At 41.9% G+C, this 21391-nt stretch overlaps 1 protein-coding gene across 2 annotated transcripts in view; it reads right to left on the minus strand.

The window, feature by feature from the left end:
* Positions 1-11128: 11128 nt before the first annotated feature.
* Positions 11129-21391, minus strand: part of ARMH4 (armadillo like helical domain containing 4) — a 100489-nt gene continuing 90226 nt past the window's right edge. The window contains exons 5-7 of one of the 2 annotated variants that reach the window (XM_053673213.1): positions 18101-18132; positions 12160-12294; positions 11129-11910 (exon numbers count right to left, since the gene is read on the minus strand). In XM_053673213.1, the coding sequence (XP_053529188.1) occupies positions 11842-11910; positions 12160-12294; positions 18101-18132 (236 nt within the window). In that variant the 3' untranslated portion in view covers positions 11129-11841. The remainder of the gene's footprint in view (positions 11911-12159; positions 12295-18100; positions 18133-21391) is intronic. The other variant, XM_037139747.2, reaches the window with a different exon arrangement.

Raw genomic sequence — 21391 nt, forward strand, 5'->3', positions numbered from 1 at the left:
ATCTTCTCTCTCTCTCCCTCACTGCCTCAGTCTGGGTTCTCCCAAAAACAGAACCTGAGGCAAAGGCAACCATTTGCTTGAAAATGTGATCTCAGGGAACAGGAGTATAGGATGGGGGAGTGAAGAGGAAGGAGGGAAAGGATTATTGAGGACAAATGACCAGGTGGGCCACTCTGACAGGTAACTAGCTACCGCCCCATCTGATTTCTGAAAAGCCCTATAAATTGCAACTTGAAACTGTCCACCTGAGAGAGGAAAGGGAAAGCATTTATCCATTAACTCTCATCCCACTGGTTACAGTGGCCCCACAGACGTCACCTCGCTCGTACTTGGATGTTGGGCATGCCTCAGCACTGATCTGGTGCCCATGGTGTGACCTCAGCGCTCTCCGCCTTGAGAAATGGAAGGGGAACAGCACAGGGTTCATCTCTGCCAGGCAATGCCTGTGCAAAGCTGATTGACCCTGCACAGTGCTGATGACCCCCGAAGTGGCATAAGCAAGAGGATTGGGGGTGTTGCACAAGAGGTAACTGGTGCAATCCATTTTTGCACTTGCTATGCCCCCCACCTTTAAATTTATCTTAGCATAGTCCCCTTCAAGCTGGAGGCCAGCCATAAGCTCTGCAAAAAACAGTTGCTGCTGTTGCAGCTGATCCCAAGACTGTAATGACATTCTTCATATTTCTCTTCCATCACCCGTTTAGACCTGGTTCACCCCTGGCCAGCATTTTAGTTAGTCTAGGTTTCTTGTTTCGAAGGTGACCTTCAGTATCAGAATTTCAGCACAAGAAGTAGATGAGAGCCTCCTGAAACACCACCATACAGACATCTCTGGCTTCCACAACATTCCTTGTGTTGATAATTGACTGACCTGAGACAGTCATTTTCTTCACTATTTTTTCAAGCCTTCCAAAACAGTCTAAAAACACCAACTAACTCAATCCTTAAAATTACCATAATGCCCATGCTGTTCAAGGACCAGAGCTACCTAATACTTTGCTTGCTGCCTATACCTTATTCCAACCCACCACAGATAAAAGTAACCGAGATGCTGCTGGCCAGGTATCACCACTCCACCTATCACCAACAGTAGGGTCCTATGACCTCTGACCAGTGATTCCACTCCAAAATTCCAGTCCCAGCTCTTGCGGCCCAGGACCCCTGAAAGCAGAGCCTGAAACAAAGTCTGGCAGGCAGGGGGACGTGAAACAAAGAAGAAAGCAAGCCAAGACAAGGATGAGTTTTCACGGTGCATTGTAATGGTCAGCCAATGTGCCATCCTAAGGAACATTCTGAGGAGCCTCGTGTAATAATAAATGTGAGGACAGACCCCATAAGCTACAAATGGTGGGTACATCTATCCATCAGCTTCCATCCCCATTGGCTAAGACCCACCAGGTTGGTTCTCCTGCACTTCCAGGCTGGACAAATATGAGTGCCCAGCCCACACCAGGATGGTCACCAGAGCAAACCAGGGCACGAAGCAGAGGTAGGCAGTGCAAGCCAGAAACAAGGTGCTGCAGGGCGGCCCTGCACGACCTGGTGGGTGCCTGTGAGGAACCAATTGCTGCTACAGTGGTTGGAATAAAAGATAGGATTGTTTCTCTCTTTTATTCCAAAAGTATTCCAATAAAACATTATTTAGTGAGCCAAATCCTACTTGATCAGCTGCACCCATTTCATTTGCAGACCCTTTGGAGGTAAAAGATGGAGGGAGGCTGGATGGAAAAGGCCCTGTGGACACGGCCTGAAGGGGGCATGAAAAGCTGCGATTCCCCTTTCTAACAGTGACTGAGAGAAAACAATGGACATTACATGGAACGTTTGCTTATTTAACTTTAGCCAGTGCAATCGAACATAGAAAATAGGTACGTACTATAATAAATGACACAAAGAAACTAATGAGACTGAAAAGAATAGACCTGAACAAGCCTCTAATCAATTTAGATCGCTCCTGTAAGGTGTATTTTTTCCCGATATTTTTCACAATACTACCAGTTATTTACACTGTTTTTTAGTCTTATTGTCCAATTGTAAAAGCTTGCAATCTTTGCTTTGGTGGCAAAGACAAAGAGAAGAAAGTATCCTCTAATCTAAGTAATTCAATAACAAGAACATGACATCTGCCCACAGGCATTGTGTTTGTGGAGAGTCTTCTTTCAGCGATGCTTCCACTTACATCAGATGAAAGCATCCTGGGGTAATTGGGCCATCATAGACAATCAAACAGCAAATAAATCTTTATGAGAATAAAACAGCTTATTCATTTAAATATAACTTCACAATTTTCACAAGCTCTTTTTCTTCTCTTTATTGTTTTTAAACAGCCATTAATTGTAGCTACAGGGCAGTAACAAGATAGCATGTGAATTTTAATCCTGATGTTATGTAAAAATAAAAGTGTGTATGTATATATATATGTATATGTATATGTATATGATAATAAATATGCAGAAAAAATCATTAGAAAGATATAGACCAAATGTTAACCACGGTTATCTCTGGGGGTGGAACTGAAGTGGTAATTATTTTTTCTCATGCTTCTCTGCACACCCTCAATCCCACACTGTCGCCCTGAGCACTCCAGAATCCAGGCTTGTGTTGGTATGGCAACCACAGGAAACTTGCTTTAGAGTTTATATGCTAAGGAAGATAAACTGCTCTATGATTGTCCCTGACAACTGTTGAAATGTCACAGAGACCACTCAGCCCTTGGACGTGCGACCTGCACTTCTCATGGGTCCCCAACCTCAAACTCATGTGGGCCAGGCTTGAGAGGAGCTCCTTGGATTTGTTTTCAAGAGAAACAAATTTATATCTTGGGGACAAGGGGGAGAAGGAATTGGATGAAGGCAATTAAAAGACACTAACTTCCAGCTACAAGATAAGTAAGCGCGGGGGATGCAATGGACAACGTGACAAGTATTGTTAAGACTGCTGGTGGCATATACGCAACTTGCTAAGAGAGATCCTAAAAATTCTCATCACAAAAAAATTAACTATATGAGGAAATGGATGTTAACTATACTTATTAGGGTATTTGTGTTACAATATATATATATGTCAAGTTGTTACACTACATACCTTAAATTTTATAGAGCTGTATGTCAATTATATCTCAATAAACTGGACAATAATATTAGAAAGCAGTTCCATAGGTATAAAATGTATAAAATTGGTTTTTAAGAATAATAAATTATTTCATTTTTAAAAAAACGAAGAGAAACACCAGATCCTGAGTTTTGGCTCTCATGTGAATAAGAATATCTCAGATGAATCTTTATAAATCAAGAGAGTCACCAGATCCTAGACAGTAACGCACACCTAGGGCTCAACCGAAGTAACATAATCACCTGAAGGTATTTAGAGGGTTTTCCCAGATGCTTCAGTGGGTGTAAATCTAAAGTGGTTTCTTCGCAAGCTACTATTAAAAGTTACAGAGAATGACCACATATTTAGACACACTTTATAGAAAGTTAAACCTGCCTACACATTTTTGTCAGACTTGCTGGGATCACACAGGGTCAGTCCCTCTGGAAGATGAAACACAGACCCCATGATATCTGACCACCTCAAAAGTGCCACAGCCCCAGCCAGCTTGAACCACGACCTTTTCCCTCACCTCCACACCCAACCAGCCCCCCAGCCCTGTTGCTCCCCTGCCCTGAACACCTCCAGAAACCATCCTCCTCCTCCATGCTCACGTCCGCAGCCTTGGTCCAGGCGATGGTCATCTCTCAGCGCATCCCCAACCCTACTTGAACCGTGCCATCCAGTCTTCCCATGAACTCAGCCCTGATCATATCACTTCTCAGCATGATACCCTTCCAAAACAAAGTCCTGATTCCTTGGCTTGACCTAGAAGATCCTTCAGAATCAGCCTCGTATTTCACACTGCGCACTTTCACCAACCCCGCCCCCAACCCTCACTCTGCTAGGGTACCCAACACTCCTTCCCTGCTTAACTACTGAATTTTTCATGACCTCTCACTACTGGCTTTGGCATGTGGTCCCCCTGGATGAAAGACTTACCCCATCCTCCCCTTTACCTGAGTAACCTCTACTCATCCTTCTGGCTACAGGTTGGATGTTACCGGCTCTGGAGAAACATCCCCAGTCTTGGCAAGGTTAGATGTTCTTTTTCTGGACCCCATCATGTCCCTGTGATAAAATGGCCCATTTAATTCCTCTGCCACTGTTCCATAAACTCTTTCTGAGCATGGACTGTGTCTTGTTTTCCTTGACTACCCCAATTCTTACCACACTGCCAGACACATGGAAGACATTGGATAAATACTGATTCAATAGGAAGTGATAACATCACACAGCTCTTGGCTTACCAAACGTACAATCTCTAGCCATCCTCCTTCCCCTTGAGACAGACCTTTGGGATTTGATCAGTTCAATTACAAATCCACTTCAGATTTCTTCTTTCTTTATCTCTTACACAAAGAACAAAATAAGGGAAGCTGATCCCTAGCAGTTTTATATTAAAATTCCTTTTTGGAAGAGAAAGGCCTGGAATCATCTGATATGCAAACATTTCTCTGTGTTTGGGAGACTGTACTTGCACTTCCTTAGGTATATATTTGGTCTGTCTGGGCACAAAAGAAATCTGAAACTACACAAACTCCATGGCTGTGTTGCGTGGCACAGTAGTTTCCAATGCTATTGGTCTCTTCCTTAATTTCACTGTGATTTAGAAAGAAAATATTGATAGGCATAGGACACTGGTTAATAAAATCCCAGTTTCCTGGCCTGACACCAGGTTCTGTCTTTTAAGACCAGAACAAATGCCCTCCACCTTAAACATCATAAAATAATCCAAGTGAAGCCCTGGCTGGTGTAGCTCAGTGGATTGAGCACAGGCCTGGGAACCAAAGGATCGCAGTTCAATTCCCAGTCAGGGCACATGCCTGGGTTGCAGGCCAGTTCCCAGCAGGGGACACATGAGAAGCAACCATACATTGATATTTCTCTCCCTCTCTCTTTCCCTTCCCTTCTAAAAAAAATAAATAAATTCTAAAAAGATTAAATTAATTAAAAAAATAATAATAATCCAAGTGAGCTCTCCCTCTGCCTTCAGTGCTGCATGCACCCTCCTCCCACAAAATCAGTCTCGGACTCCAGAACTGGAGACTGCAATGCTAGGATGAGAATTTACACTACAAATTATTCATGGTTACCAGTTGTATTACTGTTCCTGCTGCCTTTAGAGGAAGGAAAGTAGATCTTTGCTTTACTAAGTGGAAGATTGAAGAGGGTTGAGGGTTTTTTTTACCCAAAATTATTTCGTTTTTAAGCAAACTAGAAAAAGGAAGCATATAATGTGTTTTTGTACTTTCATTGCTGTTCCCAGGGGAAATTTTTTCCCTCCTTCCTTCCTTCCTTCCTTCCTTCCCTCCCCCCTCCTTCCCTCCCTCCCTCCCTCCCTCCCTCCCTCCCTCCCTCCTTCCTTCCTTCCTTCCTTCCTTCCTTCCTTCCTTCCTTCCTTCCTTCCTTCCTTCCTTTCTTCCTTCTTTCCTTGATTCCTGTCTTTTATCCTACATACACTTAGTGGAACTTTGGGCTAGTTAATAGGGAGTTGGCTGATGCGGACACAGTGTCGGGGCATCACGGATGAAATGAGACAGTCACATGGACCTACCAAGTCTGGTGGAGGAAAAGGGACAGCATGGCTTTTCTCTCAAGGGGAGCAGAAGCTGCGGCCCTTGCCATGACCGGCCTTTACTGGGTTTCTCAGCACATTACAGGATGGTCCTCATTTACTATGCACAGGTTGCTTTAGGTGGTTACCTTCTACAGAAAACAAAGGAGCCAATGCTGCTAATCACATCACAGAAGAGGGATATTTGCAAATAAAAAGGCAAAAGTGGTTACACTCATCCTTGGAGTGTAAGGTTTAGCATGGATTTTAGGAAGTTACTTCACAGTAAATGTTTGCCACTGGGGGCTGGGCCCACGCCACGCAGAATGGTCTCCTACAGTGAGCTGTATGTATTCCCAAAATAGGATAATCCCAATGCATTTTTAACAAACAGCAGCTTATGAAATAATTGCTGATTGTTTTTTCTGCATGTAGAACTTAAGCCACAGAATTACATCCCCAGCTACGTGGGCAGCCAAAGCTGGTAATTATAAAAGCAAATAATTAGATGTCTCTCCTCAGTCCATCCCGAGCTTAACAGTTTAATAGCTTCCTCCTAAAAAGGACATATGTGTTTCACTGGGAGGGGGTGTTAAATATACAAATGCACTATTATTTGGTTTTCAAATTATTTGCTACTCCTAAAAATGCATGTTGTCATCTGAACTCTGAGCTGAAGTTCATTGGAAGCACCCAGGCTCCTTTCACCTCCTCATCTTTCTTGGACTTCAATCCCCTCCCACCCTGTGCATTCTGCCTCTTGTAGGTAACTTTCTCTGACAAAGAGGCTGGACACAAAGAGATTGCAGAGCTTCATGGCCCTCCCCCATTTGCATTCCTCTCTTGTTTTCTTTATCATTTTCCCACACATTGTTCCATTCAGGACTTTGGCCTCCTCTAACACTTTCTAACACTTGGTGCCATTTTCACATCTGCCTTGTAATATGACTATTTTTTCCCATCTTCTACTCGTATTTCTTTCTTGTAACTACACTTTCACATACCCTAAAAAAGACAGATTCTTTTTCTTCAGTGGTCCTCCCGCCTCTTTCAGATTTTCCTGTAGATATAACTAAGCTTATCTAGCCAAAAGACAACATGATTAAACCTTGTGCCAAGTTACACAAGGGAGGACAGAAGTAAGTTTGCAGTTGCTTGTATTAATTATTGTATTATTCTCCATACAAATAACTGTAAAGCTCCTTTTGCCTTATTCTGTATAGCTTGCTTCCAAAAGCTGGTGTTTTTTGGCAGCTGGTAGGAACACTGTCTAGAGTATCCACAGAAATCCCAGTGCTTGTGGACGACTTGATGCTTCTCCCCCCGTCTGTGGATGTGATTCCGAATGGGGGTTTCATTTGCACTTCTGTAACAGAAGTGCAGCCAAGAGAGGGGCCCCAAAAAGGGACTTGGAATGGGGTCCAGAACTCAAGGTGTCCAGGAAATATTAAGATGTCCTCACCCCTTCCCCCACACAGGTGTGAGTTGGGGGAGGGACAAATGGAGCAGGGCCATTGAGAGCTGTTTTGTACAGCCTCAGCTTTGCAGCCAACCTCTGACATGGTTGGTCACTTAACATATCTATAACCTTTAACTGGTTTCATAGATATGTTAAATAGCTTAGGCTATGCTCTGAGCCAGAGGGATGAAAGTGACTTCCACCCAAGATGTAACTGGGGGCAGGTCCCCTGAGTTACAGCGCCTGCACCCTGCCTGGGAGCTTGGAGAAGATTGGCTCCGGGACATCGGCCACACCTGCCCAGACTCACGATGGCAGCCCAGTAAGCTGGGAATAATACAGGAATGCTGGCAAGTGTAGCCGATTGTAGGAGTCAGAAATGGGGCTGCAACGAAGGACTGGCGCAGGAATTTAAACCCAAACACTGCAGCCATTTAAGGAGAGGCAAGCACACAGCTGTGGCAGTGCAGAGCGAGAGCCACATGGTTTTGGACAAAGTGGGGACCCCCGCAGCTAATGGTTGAAACACCATGCAGCTTTAGCAAAGAATCGCCACTCAGCTTTGCCAGAGTGGCGACCCTACTCTCTCTGCAGCTCCGGTGGAGGAAAGAACCATGTGGTTTTGACCAGAGTGCAGACCCCTGAAGCTCTGGTAGAAGAGGACCACACGATTTGGGGTGTGCCCTTTGGCTGCGTGGCCTGGGAAGCAGGAGGGATTTTTGCCTGGAGAAAGGATGAAAGAACTCTTTGCCAGTAGGCCATGAGAAGATGCCACATGGCTTTGGAGTAATTAGACATCCTGCCTGGATGGAACACAACTAATAGTGCCAGCAGCCGGGAAACATGGACATGTGCTCTTTTCCTGACTTACAGTACCCCGAATTAGGGCAGGGGGAGAAGGGAGCATTGTGTGCATTTGTGGATATCCTAAAGGACTTTGATATTTTAATGAAGACGTTAGGTCACTACTTTAAGTCAGTATAGCTTTAAATAAACCTATCCTTTCCTTTTCACAAATCTCTGGCATTGAGAGATGTCCTTCCTCTGGCAGTGGACAGACGGCCCCAGTAGGTGGTCCGGACAGTATTAGTATACTGTCCTTGGTGGGGAGGCCCTGTTGTTCTGTAACAGTGTTTGGCATCCCTGGGTGGGCCAATATCACCCCCCGCCCCGTAACACTTCCACATGAAGAAGGCACACGGAGAGAAGCAGCAGGCATTCAGAATACATTGCTCTATATTATTTTCCGTTAGTTCTATAATGTTTGACTTTTAAGTCCTAGCTTTAAAAAGTGAAATATCCAGCTTTGAATTACCATGCTAAAACTACTTGAAATATGTTCTGAAACTGTGGCTTCAAAATTTCCCCTCAACTTTGTTGGCAATGTAAGAGATATGGGTACTTTAAGAAAATGTTTCTGGAAGACTGCCTCTGGGGGAGCTCCTGAGTGGAAGCCAAGGCTAACACACTGCTAAGGGAATGTTTCCCTGGGATACTAATTAACTCCAAATAGTGAATATAAATTAGGCTAGCAGCTACTGAAAGAAACAGTTTATGAGAGAGGAAAAACTTCAGAGGTTTAAAAGAAGGGTACTGTCTTCTAATTGGAGAAAAAAGGCATCAAGGGCATAGGAGGAAGCTTTTTCTCTCCGTTCCAGGGTTCTACTCTTTTTCTAGAAGCTTCCATCCTTTTTCCTTTCTCCACTATGATGGATGTAATTCCTTGGATAGCCAACTAGTGTCTTTCCCCCAGGAGCCTGCTCTCTCTTCTCTCTTGAATACAGAAGTTGTTCCCTGGATAGATGTTCCACTAGCTGTGCACCCGAACCTGCCCAGCGGAGACGTCCCCAGCTTCTCTCCCGGAGAGTCTGATTCCGTGGGTCTGGGGCAGGGCCTTGGGATCTGGGTGTTTAACAAGTGTCGCTGGTGATCCGTCCGAGTTTGGGAAACACTGCCCACCCCGTGAGGACGTCACAGTCCCTTGCGGTACTGACGGAGCACATCCAGGCCACAGGGGAAGCTGCAGCTGTCACCCCCCTTTTCCAAACAGCTCTGTTTGTTTCTCTGTTAAATGTTTTGAGCTTAGTTGTTAGCATAAAGAGCTGACTCTTCATTTTTAGTGTGCAAATATGAGCCTATGAATCATTTATTTTAGGTAAATCTAAAATGAGTGCCTGATTTACTACCTTTAATCTGGACAACGCTGCCCAGCAGCTCCTCTGGCGGCAGCAGCCTGGTCTCAGGTCTTGTTAAAGACAGGACAGTCTTTTCTGATGCTGTTAAATAAACTGAACCCTCTGATGAGAATCACTGCTCCACAGCCACCGGTGGCAAAGAAAACGGCCAGAATAAACAAGCCAGTTGAACCATCCACAAAATCTTCCATTCAATCCAGATGCTTAAAAAGGTATACACAGAAATCTGTGATCTAAGTAAACTCTTTTTCTTTAAACTGTCACCTGCCCCCAAAAGGACTACAGAGACATTTTCACTTAGGCCAAAATGCATAGCCCTCTGGAAAAATTTAAATATATTATTTGTGACTTTATTATACTATAGTTCGAGGTTCAGCCTAGGCATGATGTAGTTAAGACTGCAGAGTAAGAGTAGTCTGGGGCATTAACATCACCAATGTGCTGCTAAACGAAGTGGCCTATACCGTGTCCCCTATACACAGCTTGTCAAGAATAAATGACAATGATGTCACATCATGCTTGCCTTCTCCTAAATTTAGTACAGCAAAGGGCTGCTTTTAGAAAAGGAAAACACACTTTATGCAGTATGAGGATGTCGCTATTCATGAAATTACAAATTATCTAGTGTGTCATGGTTCTGGGTTCTATTTTTAAACCTGACCTTGAGCTTTTGTGTCAACTTCTCATTTCCACTTGACTGCACAGAGCCTTTCATTTCTCTTGATCAATTTCATACATTTGCTTACATCTTTTAATGAAAAGAATTTAAATTATTTGGTGAAATCATTCTGGTAAGCCAGCTGTCATTCAAGAGAGGTTTCTGGACCGATTTACCTATTAGTTCCCTACAGGTGATACTTAAATGTACGTAACTATAAAAGAAGTAGCTGGGCTGAGAAGGAAGAGCACTTTTGTGGGTAAGTGAGAAACTAGCAAGGCTTCGCTCACTTACCAAAGGCAGATCCTCGTATGAAATGCTCCTTGACCACGCACCTGTTTCCTTAGAACCCTGGTTTTAAAGAAGGGCTCTATAATGTTGCTGCTTCCTCCCAAGTATGTGGAAAGGGACTGAACGGAAGATGGGGGTGCATGGTTTTGAGTCCCACTGGTTCCAGTCCTGATTCTTCCTGGATATAACCCTGCACAGTCACTGCATTCCCCTTCAGTTCTGTCTGCAGCGGAATGGGAGAATAAAAGTGTGTGCCCCGCCTCGCACAGTAGCTAAGAGGAGCAGCGACTTACCTTGAATGTCGTAGAACAGGCTCTAATAAATGTGAACGAGTCCTCTGTACTAGAATACACTATGGACAGTGTTGTTAATGACCTCTATTCATTCACGGAAATGAGTCTACTCTTAACCCAAAACTTGACTTACAAAAAGTCCCAAATACCCAGAGTCAAAAGACAGGGCAAGGAATTACATTGCAAGGGGAATAAAAAATTATCTGAAAGAGCCCCACGGCCTGAAGTGAGATGCCTTGACAGAGGCTGGTTTCTCATAAGCTTTGTTGTATTCCAGGACTCTGGCCGCTGAGCCTGCTTCTACCAGAAAATGTCTGCTTTCATAATGAAGTCAAATACGGACCAAGAGCAGCCAATCATTCTATGGCCAAGACTACAGGTATAGAAAAGCAGCGCTCCGTGTCACTCAGGACAGGGGCCATGCAAGCACGGAGCCCAGTGGTGGAGACAAGCGCTCTGGAAGCTCCCCGACCCTCGTGTTCTTCTTGATTTCTCCCTCATTTCTTCTTGACAAAGTCCGATGCTGCACAAAAAGCGCACCTCAGTGATAAGCAAGTAAGAATCTGTTGATAGTTCTGTTGGACTCAGTCACACCGCTTAAGAAACCAAACATATATTAAGACTGAGAGTCAATTTAATGTATTACTCGGGTGCATTTTTTTTCCTTTCCAAGAAGAAGAATAAGCCAGAGAGAGAAAAATAATAAAACTGGGAGACTGAAACACATAATGCAAGATACATACAAATCTACATATAATCCTCATAGCCGAAAGATTTTTTTGACAAAAAAAAGATTTCATTCCAAGTTGCTGCTAGTTTTGATGCAGATGGGATATGTACCATGGCTCACAAGCCTATGGTTTCAAGTAGGTAGAGTGCGGTCATCACAAGTTATTCTTTGTTAAGATTTCTAGTTCAAAGGTAAGCATGCCTTGGTAGCAATAACGGCGACACTCAGCGCAGGTAATCCAAACCAAGGAAAAGACACTGTGGAAAAATACAAAATATTTACTCTACCTAACCTAGCAACTCCTACTGAACAACACATACGCTGCATATTTATGAGCTGTAGCCCGTGGTTGTGGAATATTCACTACAGAATTCAAACAAACACTGCATATGACATTTAGTATACAGCATGCCTTGTCCGCTCAGTGCAAGAAAAACCTACTACCCAGCAGATGATGAGACGGATGGCCTGACAGCAGCGATGTGGCAGGATGTTGTTCGTTTTTATCCCCCCAATAAAAAATAAAATAATAACATGGTTGACTATCCCAATTAAATTCCAGTCCAATTCAAAACTCATCTTCAGAGCTGTCAGCTAAGAGCATTACTCGGTCTTGCATGCTGTTGAATTCTCTCTGCTGGAGAAAGAAAACAGAAAAGCATTAAAATTCCTTCTTCTGCAGAACGAAGAGGAGGAACAGGCCCCCTTTAAAAGACACAATGATGAGTGAACAAAGCCAGGGCAGCAGCTAGCACAGCTAATCCCAAACCACTGGGCGCATCCAGACCGCTCACGCATCATTAAGCCTCGTGTGTTTTAATAAGCAAATTAGAAAAGCAAAGAATGTTCTGCAACTGAGGAGGTTTTGCTGTTGTTCATTCCATACCTTTCTTTTGTGCCTTTTGAAGCCATTTCTCCTTCTGCGATTCATCACCTTAAGGCTGTAGAGCGCTCCCAGGATGAACAAGGCCCCTGCTATCCCCACCCCAACAGGCACCAGCATCCCGGACATATAGCCAGCCTGCAGAGAACAGGAAACTCGCATTAGGACTCAACAGACCACTGCCCTGGGTTCCTCATCTCTGCTGGATGGTGGCAGGTTTTTAGACACTGTGAATTCTCCCATCTGCTTCATTATGAAATAAAACAGCATCTAGAATAAAGTTACTTTGTGGGGGGAGAGGGCAAAGAGAGAGAGGCATGATGACTATTTTGGGATATTTCCAATACTTAGAAGCATTGCCATAAATCACCCAGACCTAATGGCACCTCCAGCCATTTCATTATGCACATTTGTCAACATCAGGTTTGGATGACAGAAATATAATTTGTATTAAAGATTGATGAAGTAAGCTTTGCACAATGCCAGGACTATTAAAATGCTATCAATTGGAAGTGTCGGCCTGAGTCAAGCTTCAGGGCGAGGCGGAGGTGGGGTGAAGTGCCTTCTGGAATATCGTGTTTCTTGGAGGCAAGAGGAGAGCCTTGACAGTGGTGGTCTGCTCTGCACAATATGAGCAGCACTGCAGTAAGAAGGGAAAGAGGGATGTGCTTGTAAGTGAATGAAAGGTAAGGGCTTCTCGAAACAACAGGGAAGAGAGAGACCTGGAAAGGAGAGAAGAAGGATGTTAGACATTGGAGCACAAGAAAAGCCAAGGATGAGGAGAAACTGTGTATATAGAGTAGATGGATTAATTTATATGTAAGGGACAATCTGCCCAGGGGACAAGACCAAAGTTGAGGGCTGGGGGGAATTCTGAGTGTCCTCAGCTCCAAAGAAAGGAAGTGGCAGAGAAGGGCATAAAGATCACTGCCAATAACATTTGTACCTCCAGAAGTGCATGGAGGTAACAAGCCCATAGATGTCTCCATGTCCCCAAGGTGTTACTATGGATACCTCGGTCCTAAGAAAGAAACATGATCTCCACATACCTCTGGCCTTGGGTAAATAGCTCTGGACATATCCAAGCTCAAGGTAAGGCCATAACATGAAGGGTTCTCCCTGCATCTTGGCCAATAAGACACCTAAGGGCAAGAGGAGTATGTCCTAACCAGTTCCCCTTCATGAGGGAAGATGATGCTGGTTTGCTGGCTGAGAAGGCCTTTCTTGAAGCCTACCCAGACAAAATACATAAACATTTGAAAATCTGAAGCTGGAATGAGTACTTTAGATAGGCATTGTTTTAATGGGGAACTATGAGTCTATTCATTTGTTTGGCTATTCTCAAATGTCTAATGTAGCATGATTTCTGCTATTTCTCAGAATAAGCCAAGAACAGAGAGGGAAAGAGAACAAAAGTTTTCTAAAATGTGCTGAAATATGCAGCCTGTGATGCTTTCCCAACATTTTTAGAAGTAAATGAAAGGAACAGACAAGACCTTACAGAAGTGCACCTTCTGCATGGCTGGCTCCCTCGCAGGTTCTGCCTGCCAAAGTCTGGAGTTAGGGCAGAATATAGGAATGTTTCCATTACTTTGAGAACAATGGCATTGTTCACCCACATACTGAGAGGTTTTTCCTAGAGAAACAAAGCTCAGTCATTATTCAACAAATCACTAAGCTTTGCATGGACCCCAACTTTTTCTAAAGTTCTTCCTGATCTACTTAAGGCTTATAAAACTTTATAACTATATTCTTAAAACATGTCAGTGCCATGACAGACAAAAGATGACTATAGAAAGATATGTTTCAGGTTAAAGAAAAATAAAGAATCATAGCAACTAAACGTGTGACATGCCCCTAGACTAAATTCTTACTAAAGGAGAAAACTTTTTTTTAGAAAGAACATTTTGGGTTTGTTGAAAAAACTTAAATATGGATGCCAGATTACATACGAGTACTTCATTAATGTCAACTGTACTCAAGCTGATAACCGTACCCTGTTTGCTACCAGAATGCTCCCAAAAGCGCCAGGATGCATGCACGTTTTCTTCAAATGATTCAGAAAAAGAGTCAGACAGCACCAGAGAATGAATGATAAAGCAAACAAGGTAAAATGTTAAACACAAGCACATCTGAGTAAGAGTATAAGGATTCTTTGTAATAGTCTTGTTCTTGTAACTTTTCTGTAAATTTGAAATTATTTCCAAATAAACCGTCTTAATTTTTTTAATACATTGTAAGCCAAAACAGTACTAGATATAGTTGGTTTGTGTTTGGTTTTTGTTTGTTTTGTTTTACCTTTAGGGGAACAGTGTCCTTCCTTAGGACAATGTATTTGTTCAGAAACATCTGTCTTCAAGAAAGCTGTTAAGAAAACCAAATGATATGCTGTACTGGCTGAAGTCTGCTAAATTTAGACAGTGCTCTTATAAGTTCTCTGCAACAGTGGTTCTCAAACGTGAGCATGCCTCGGGATCACCTTCAGGACTTGTTAAAACACAGATTGTTGGGCTCCATTCCCAGAGTTTCTGACTCAGTGGGACCTGAAATTTTGCATTTCCAACAAGCTTCCAGTTGATGCTGATGCTGCCAATACAGACCACACATGAGAATCACTGCTATGAAGTCTAGTCTGGGGCTTCCATTTTCTGGATAAGTTCCTAAAGGCTAAAAGAAATAGAATGGATGATCTTGGTGATAACAACAGAGCTGGTCTTCACTGCATAACTAAAATTTTTATACATCTTCAGTTTGGGGGAGCAATTTACATGTTGAAAAATATATCAATAGGTAGCCAAGTTAGGATTTGCCTAACAAGCACCACTAACTCGGATATTAACCAAGATGAAGGTTAATGATGGAAATCGAATAGGAGCTGTCCATCAATATCCATTTGCCCCTCCTGCTAGAGCAATAGAACTTCCCTTATGAGCTGGGTAAAGAATAACAATGACATTGTCCTGCCTTTGTGCAATAGGGTATGACCGTGTGATTAAGTCTCACTAAAGAGATGACACATTATTGGCATGTGTTACTTCCAGAACATGCTCTTTAAGAGGAGAGGAGTGCCTTTACTCTGTCCTCCCCTCTAAGAATGACAGAGTACCTTTACCCTCCATTTTAAAAGGGAAGGCTTGTCTTAACTTTCCCTTTTCTTCCTTCCTTCTGGCTATAATATGGACCTAGCTAAGTTGAAACTATCAATCAGGACCATGAGGTGACCTTGAAAATGAAAGTCACAGATGGTGGAGCATCAAACAGAAGGAGCCTCAGTGCCTTCTTGAGCAGTGTTGCTCCCCATTAACCCTTGACTGCTACCTCAGACTCATAAATAAGATACAAACTTCTATCTGGGGTAAGCCATTGTCATTAAAGATTGTCTGTCACTCACAAATGATCTTATTCCCAACTAATGCAGAAAAACTAAATAATAACAACAAGAGAAATAATTCAGAACTTTTAAAAACATAAACCTGTCTAGACACCAGCTAACTAACAGGAAAACCAATATTGGGAATGATTAAATGAAGCTAAACAGAGAACTTTAGTCCTGGGTTGGCTGAAAAGGCCATTAAATATGTAGTTTAGTTTTCATTTCTAAGCTATTCTGTGACTTTCATCAAAAACAAAATAGTTTTGTTCTCAAATAGTTTCTGAAGATAATGACTTAACAAGACTTTTATAGGTGATAACTAGCTAGATGAAGAGAGAAAGAAAGAAGATATACATACTATATGTATGTATATATACATGAATGTATGTATCAAGTATAATATTTCACTCACAGGAGAGGAGAGATATGGGAAAGGTTAGAGTGAGTCCCCCCAAAAAGAGTCAAAATATGAAGACATAAGGCATTAAATAAATCAAGCATGGTGGGAGTCTCAACAATTTTCCCTCCAGTTTTTAAAAATTAAGATATAGCTGAAAACACACTTTGGAAGAAAATGAATAGAGGGCTGAAATTTTCAAGAGAAGCCAGAAAACTAAAGTGCACATATAAGATGGAAGTACACAGGAATAGAAAATATAGTCTTCCTCTAAACCTGCACAGGTTGTTTTAATGGAGTGCCAGAGATACACACACACAGACATAAATTTTGCAATATTCAACTTCAAAACATGAAAAAACTTGTTTTTAAGTCTATTTTTGTCCATTCTTATAACTCAGAATATTCTCTATGGAAACAATGGCATATGGATTCTTAAATTAAACTGCCAGAGCCTGTTTGCTTGTCATTGCATCATATTTTTCCCTGAATAATACCGAGAAGCATTACCAATGTGAATATACCCACCTCTAAACTTTTGAGCCTTTCTTTCCCCCAAGTCTTATTCAGCCCGTCTGATGAGACCTCCCTTAACAGTGGGAGCCTGTATCACAGGCAGCAAAATGGACTCTACTAACCTCAGGAGGCTTAAAATTTTTCAACATTCCTTTTAATATTTATAAACATAAATATTAGTCTCATTCTCCAAAACTATATTTGCTAAATTTTACTAAAAAGCAGAAAAATAATGGTGAGGAGATTTAACATAATTTGTAATGGTAACCACAGTTAGATCTATTCCTTCATTCTTTAATGTTGTGCTGTAGCAACATACTATAAATATTCATCATTAAAATAAGGAGAAGATTGACCCCCCCCCCAAAAATAAAAAATATATGAACTACCATGAACAGGAGTATATCCTAAGACAGGTGAATTTGAAGTAACTCAATGTCTGGCAGTTGAAAGGATTTTCATTTAACTAACCCCCCAGTTAAATCTGAGCTGAGTTACAGTAATGGAATCTGACACAGGCTTCAGCAAGGAGTTCAAAAATGTCATCAGTATTTTCATGAGTAATTCCAATCTAAAATTACAAAGTAACCAAAAATGAAAACTTGGACACTGCTGAAAATCAAAAGAAAATGAAAAATATGAACCTGAAAGTTAATATTGTCAATCACTAAGTACATGGCAGAATTAAAGCAAGAGAGGAAAATATTTTCCTACAGCCGGCCATTCCAGGCAGGTCAGCTCATTATCACTCAGTAAGCAGTGGCCCTGTGATAGGCTCCATACAACTGGGTCTAAAGCAAGTGCTCGAGTGTTCAGGTGTTTGATCCCATCCCCCACTACAGTTTAAGGGTGCCCGTTCCATCTCAAACTTTTATTCTCAAATCAGGTTCATCCATGGGTCAGAAGAATCAAGGCCTTCCAAAATCCAAGGTATTTCTTCCCCATACAGGAAGATCAGGCTTAAAAGAGCCTTGCATGGGGACAAGAAATGCCTGATAGAATGGGATTACAATTCTGAAATTCCCTAGAAGAAATTCCACTTTGATATGTCAAGGATATGATTAACATGAGCATACTTCTTATATGACACTGATGCTGACACTAACTCTTTGGAGCATCATTTATTCTCCTTTTTTAAAATCCTAAATAGGATTTTTTGTCACCATTAAGTGTCTGAATTTTAAACAGATTCCTGAACTGGGGGCTCACATGCATCAGCTCATTCAGTTTCAGCGCCTGTCTCATCCCCAGCAGCGTTTTCCAGAACTGCTGCCTTCACCATGAAGCTCTACGAGTTTTCCCAATTCAAACTTGGGCTTCTTCAGCATTTCAACTTTTCTAACAAAGGCATCATGGAGCCGATAAATAGACTGATGGGCCTTTTCTATGTCTTTTCCAATGTTACGTGGAATCACCATTCATTCTTAAGGCAACATTTGGTATGCTTAATCATCAGATGTTGCCATAAGAATGAATGGTGCTCCAAAGAGTGTTATACAGGAAGGAACTTAAAGGGAACACCTGTCTTGCTGGGACCTGAATCTTTCCATAGATTACCAAAACCACAATGAACCAAGGCTCCATTATTCTGAAGATATTGTATTTGCCAGAGCCATGCCCTGTAATATAAATCTGAAGGCAGAAAATACTTCTCTTACCTTGTCTTTTAGTTTTTCCATCCAGCTTCTCACTACGGAAAATAAGAGAATAAAATTTAAATAGCCATCATTTTGCTTATATTTCATTGTGTTAATTCAATAACATATTTCATGGTATTAAGTTAATTTGATACATATTGCATAAAACACAATAAAAGGGTAAACAGTATTTAGATAATGACAAAATAGTCTTATTTTTAATTCTCATTTATTTTTAAAAAATCAGACAGACAGCACAAACATACACTTCATATTTTTGTTAGAGGAACAGAGAATATTTTGGTTTGCTGAATGTACTTTTTATTGTTATTAAAAGCCTTGCAGGGAGCGCTGGGGAAGGAGGGAGGAAACCACCTTTAAAATATCAAGTTCAGACAAGATCAGGCGCATTCAGGGTGGTATGGCTGTAGACTAAAATATCAAGTTCATTTTTTATCTGACATCTTCTCCTGAGCTGTACTCCTCACTCTCAGGTTTTAAGCTCAATGAGAATTCTGCACTCGAATCAATGCCAGAGCAGAGTAAGGCAGGGAGTGGCGATGGGGAGGCCTGGGCCGCTCAGCACTGGCTCCAAAGAGAAGCATCTGCTTTCATATTTGAAGAAAAATTTGAGCAAAGGCAAGAGAACAGGAAGTACTTCTGAAATCTATGTAGCTCACAAAGCATGCCATTCCATCACAATATAACCATGAAAAAAATAAAAGCAGTAATTAAGTAACATTTATAAAAGGCAACTGAAAAGGACTACATCAGCTATGAAATATTTCATAGGCCATTATTACACCCATTTGGAAATATGTGTGCCAAGAATAGAAGGAAGCACCAATCCAAATGAAAACGTGCATTAGCATGGCATGGAAAGGGTGGTTTGAAGTTAGGAGTGGGGTTTTTTATCCTTACCTGACTTTTGAAGTTATAAAAATGGGTGAAAATTTATTTTTAAAAGCATCAAAAATGAGGAAATAGACAAATACATCCTCATTTTACATTTATTGTCAAACAAAATAAATTCGTTTAAAAAAACTTCTCAAGATTTCCTTAAATTTCCTTTCCTTTCCAGGAACTTCAACAGATAGAAAGGCAGGACGCAGACTGGCAGACCCAAAAATGGCTCCGAAAAGGCGTAGGCCAGGCCTTGGCATGCTTTTCTTGGAAAGAGCCAAAAATATTTTAGGCTTTTCAGGCCACACAATCTCTGTCACAACTCGGCTGCTGCAGTGAGAAGGCGGCCACAGGCAGTACACAAATAAGTGGGTTCGACCACGTTCCAACAAACTTTATTTATGGACAACGACACCGAATTTCAAGTAATTTTTGTCTGTCTCAAATTTTCTTCTTTTGATTTTTTTCAACCACATTAAAACATAAACAACATTCCTTGCTAATAGGCCATACAAGAACAGGCAGCAGGCCAGGTTTGGACCACGGGTGGCAGTTTGCTGACCCGTGGCATAGATATGCTTTACCCAAAATTGGTGTCTCCATTTACAATTTGACTTTAGTAATCATATCCCCTATGAGAGTGATGACGGCTAACACATGCATACAGCCCTACTTCCTTACAAAGCACGTTCAACTATATTGCACCAATTGATTAGGAAAGCAACAACAAACATGAGAGTCAGGTAAGATGATGCTCAGGAAAAAGATGAAGAAAGTGAGACTCGGAGAAACTAAGAGACTTGCCCATGGTTAACCAGGAAATAGAGTCACCGGAACTCCAACCATTACCCAATTTAAGGACCTACAGGAAGGAGACTTCCCATCTTCCTTTGTGTGTGTATTACACCACCACTCTCCTGCTCTCAGGTTGAAAATGTGGAACAATCTCTGGCTCTTCTTTTTCCTTCAGTCCACAGCTTCCATCTCTCACGTCAAGACCTTGACAAGACCTCTCAAGTTTGCACTTCCCTCATCACTCCTTCTGTTTCAACTGGTATGTAGGCAAAGCCAGCAATGATCAAACAGAATAAGATCAGAGGCGTGGGAAGGGCAAAAGAGGACAGTGCAGAAACCTCAAGCATGAAGCCAAAGATTACTGATTCTAAGAATTGTTCCACGGAGAAGTGAAGTCAACCCCTGATTTGTTGACTTTGGAGAAATTAGCAAGGCTCTCGGACACTGTTTCCTCATATGTGAAATGAAGATGGTATAACCTGTCTGACAGATTGTTGTGAAGATTAGAAATAATATGTGCAAAGTGTCTAGTACAGTATTTGGTGTAGAGAAACGGAAAAACAAAACTGAGAAATCTGGGACAGGAGGGGAGAAAGTTGGACAAGTGAAATTTGAGTATTGTGTTAACATGTCTCAACTAAGCCATGGCATAAAGTTAAATTTAAGCAAGAGAATGCTTCCAATTCATTCATTCAGTTCAACAAATATATATATTGTGGTGGCCAGACATTCTGCACTGCATTGTGTCAGTAGAAGGTATGGGGACCTAATGTGAATGAGCAAAAGCTTAGGCCACCAGGTCTGTGGGAAGTAGCCAACAAACAACAGTGTAAACACCAAGTGTAAACAGTGTAAAGAGAGAGTGAGAGATGGAACAGAAAAGCTACTTACTGGAACACAAAGCAGAACTCCAAACTCTGAAGCAAGATATTTGGAGTTAGGGAATAGTCTGGGTTTCCTATAAGGAGTAAAACGATAGAGGTGAGAGCAGGAATGTGGATCCTGCAGGAGGTGAGCTGGGGCCGGCTGACTACCTGTGGACGGTAGGATAAGGGTTTGTGTGTCTCTTTTTCTCCCTTTTTTATTCTTTCTCCCAGACTCTGGTGTATCTGTATGGTTCCATTCTCCGTATGTGCATCTTTCTTACCTTCTACCCTCCCTGTGTATATGTGTGTCTTTGTTGACAAATAAACTAGGTCTTTTAGTTCCATCTTAGCTCAAGGATTTTTTTGGACTCAGTTGTATGTGCCAGGGCTGCTTTCCATTAGGCAACAATATCCCTAAGTGGCAAAAATCCTAGGGAGAAATTTAAAACTCAGAATGAGCAATACTGATGATATTGTATATGGGACTGCAGTGCATGGAGACACTATAAAAAAGATAGAATACAGAGGCAGGAGCAAATACCTAGGGAGATAATGATGAGGTTTACTCCGAATGCATGGAATTTAAAATAGTAATGCAATATTCATTTGGATATGTCTGTTGGCAGTTAAAAATTTGGATATAGAGCCCTGGCCAGGAGGCTCAGTTTGTTGGAGCATCATCCCACACACCAGAAGGTCATGGGTTTGATCCTAGTCAGGGCACATACCTAGGGTGAGGGTTCAATCC

The sequence above is a fragment of the Artibeus jamaicensis genome, unplaced genomic scaffold (genome assembly GCF_021234435.1).
Source record: "Artibeus jamaicensis isolate MK-2021 breed Jamaican fruit bat unplaced genomic scaffold, CSHL_Jam_final contig_851, whole genome shotgun sequence".
Taxonomy (NCBI): Eukaryota; Metazoa; Chordata; class Mammalia; order Chiroptera; family Phyllostomidae; genus Artibeus; species Artibeus jamaicensis.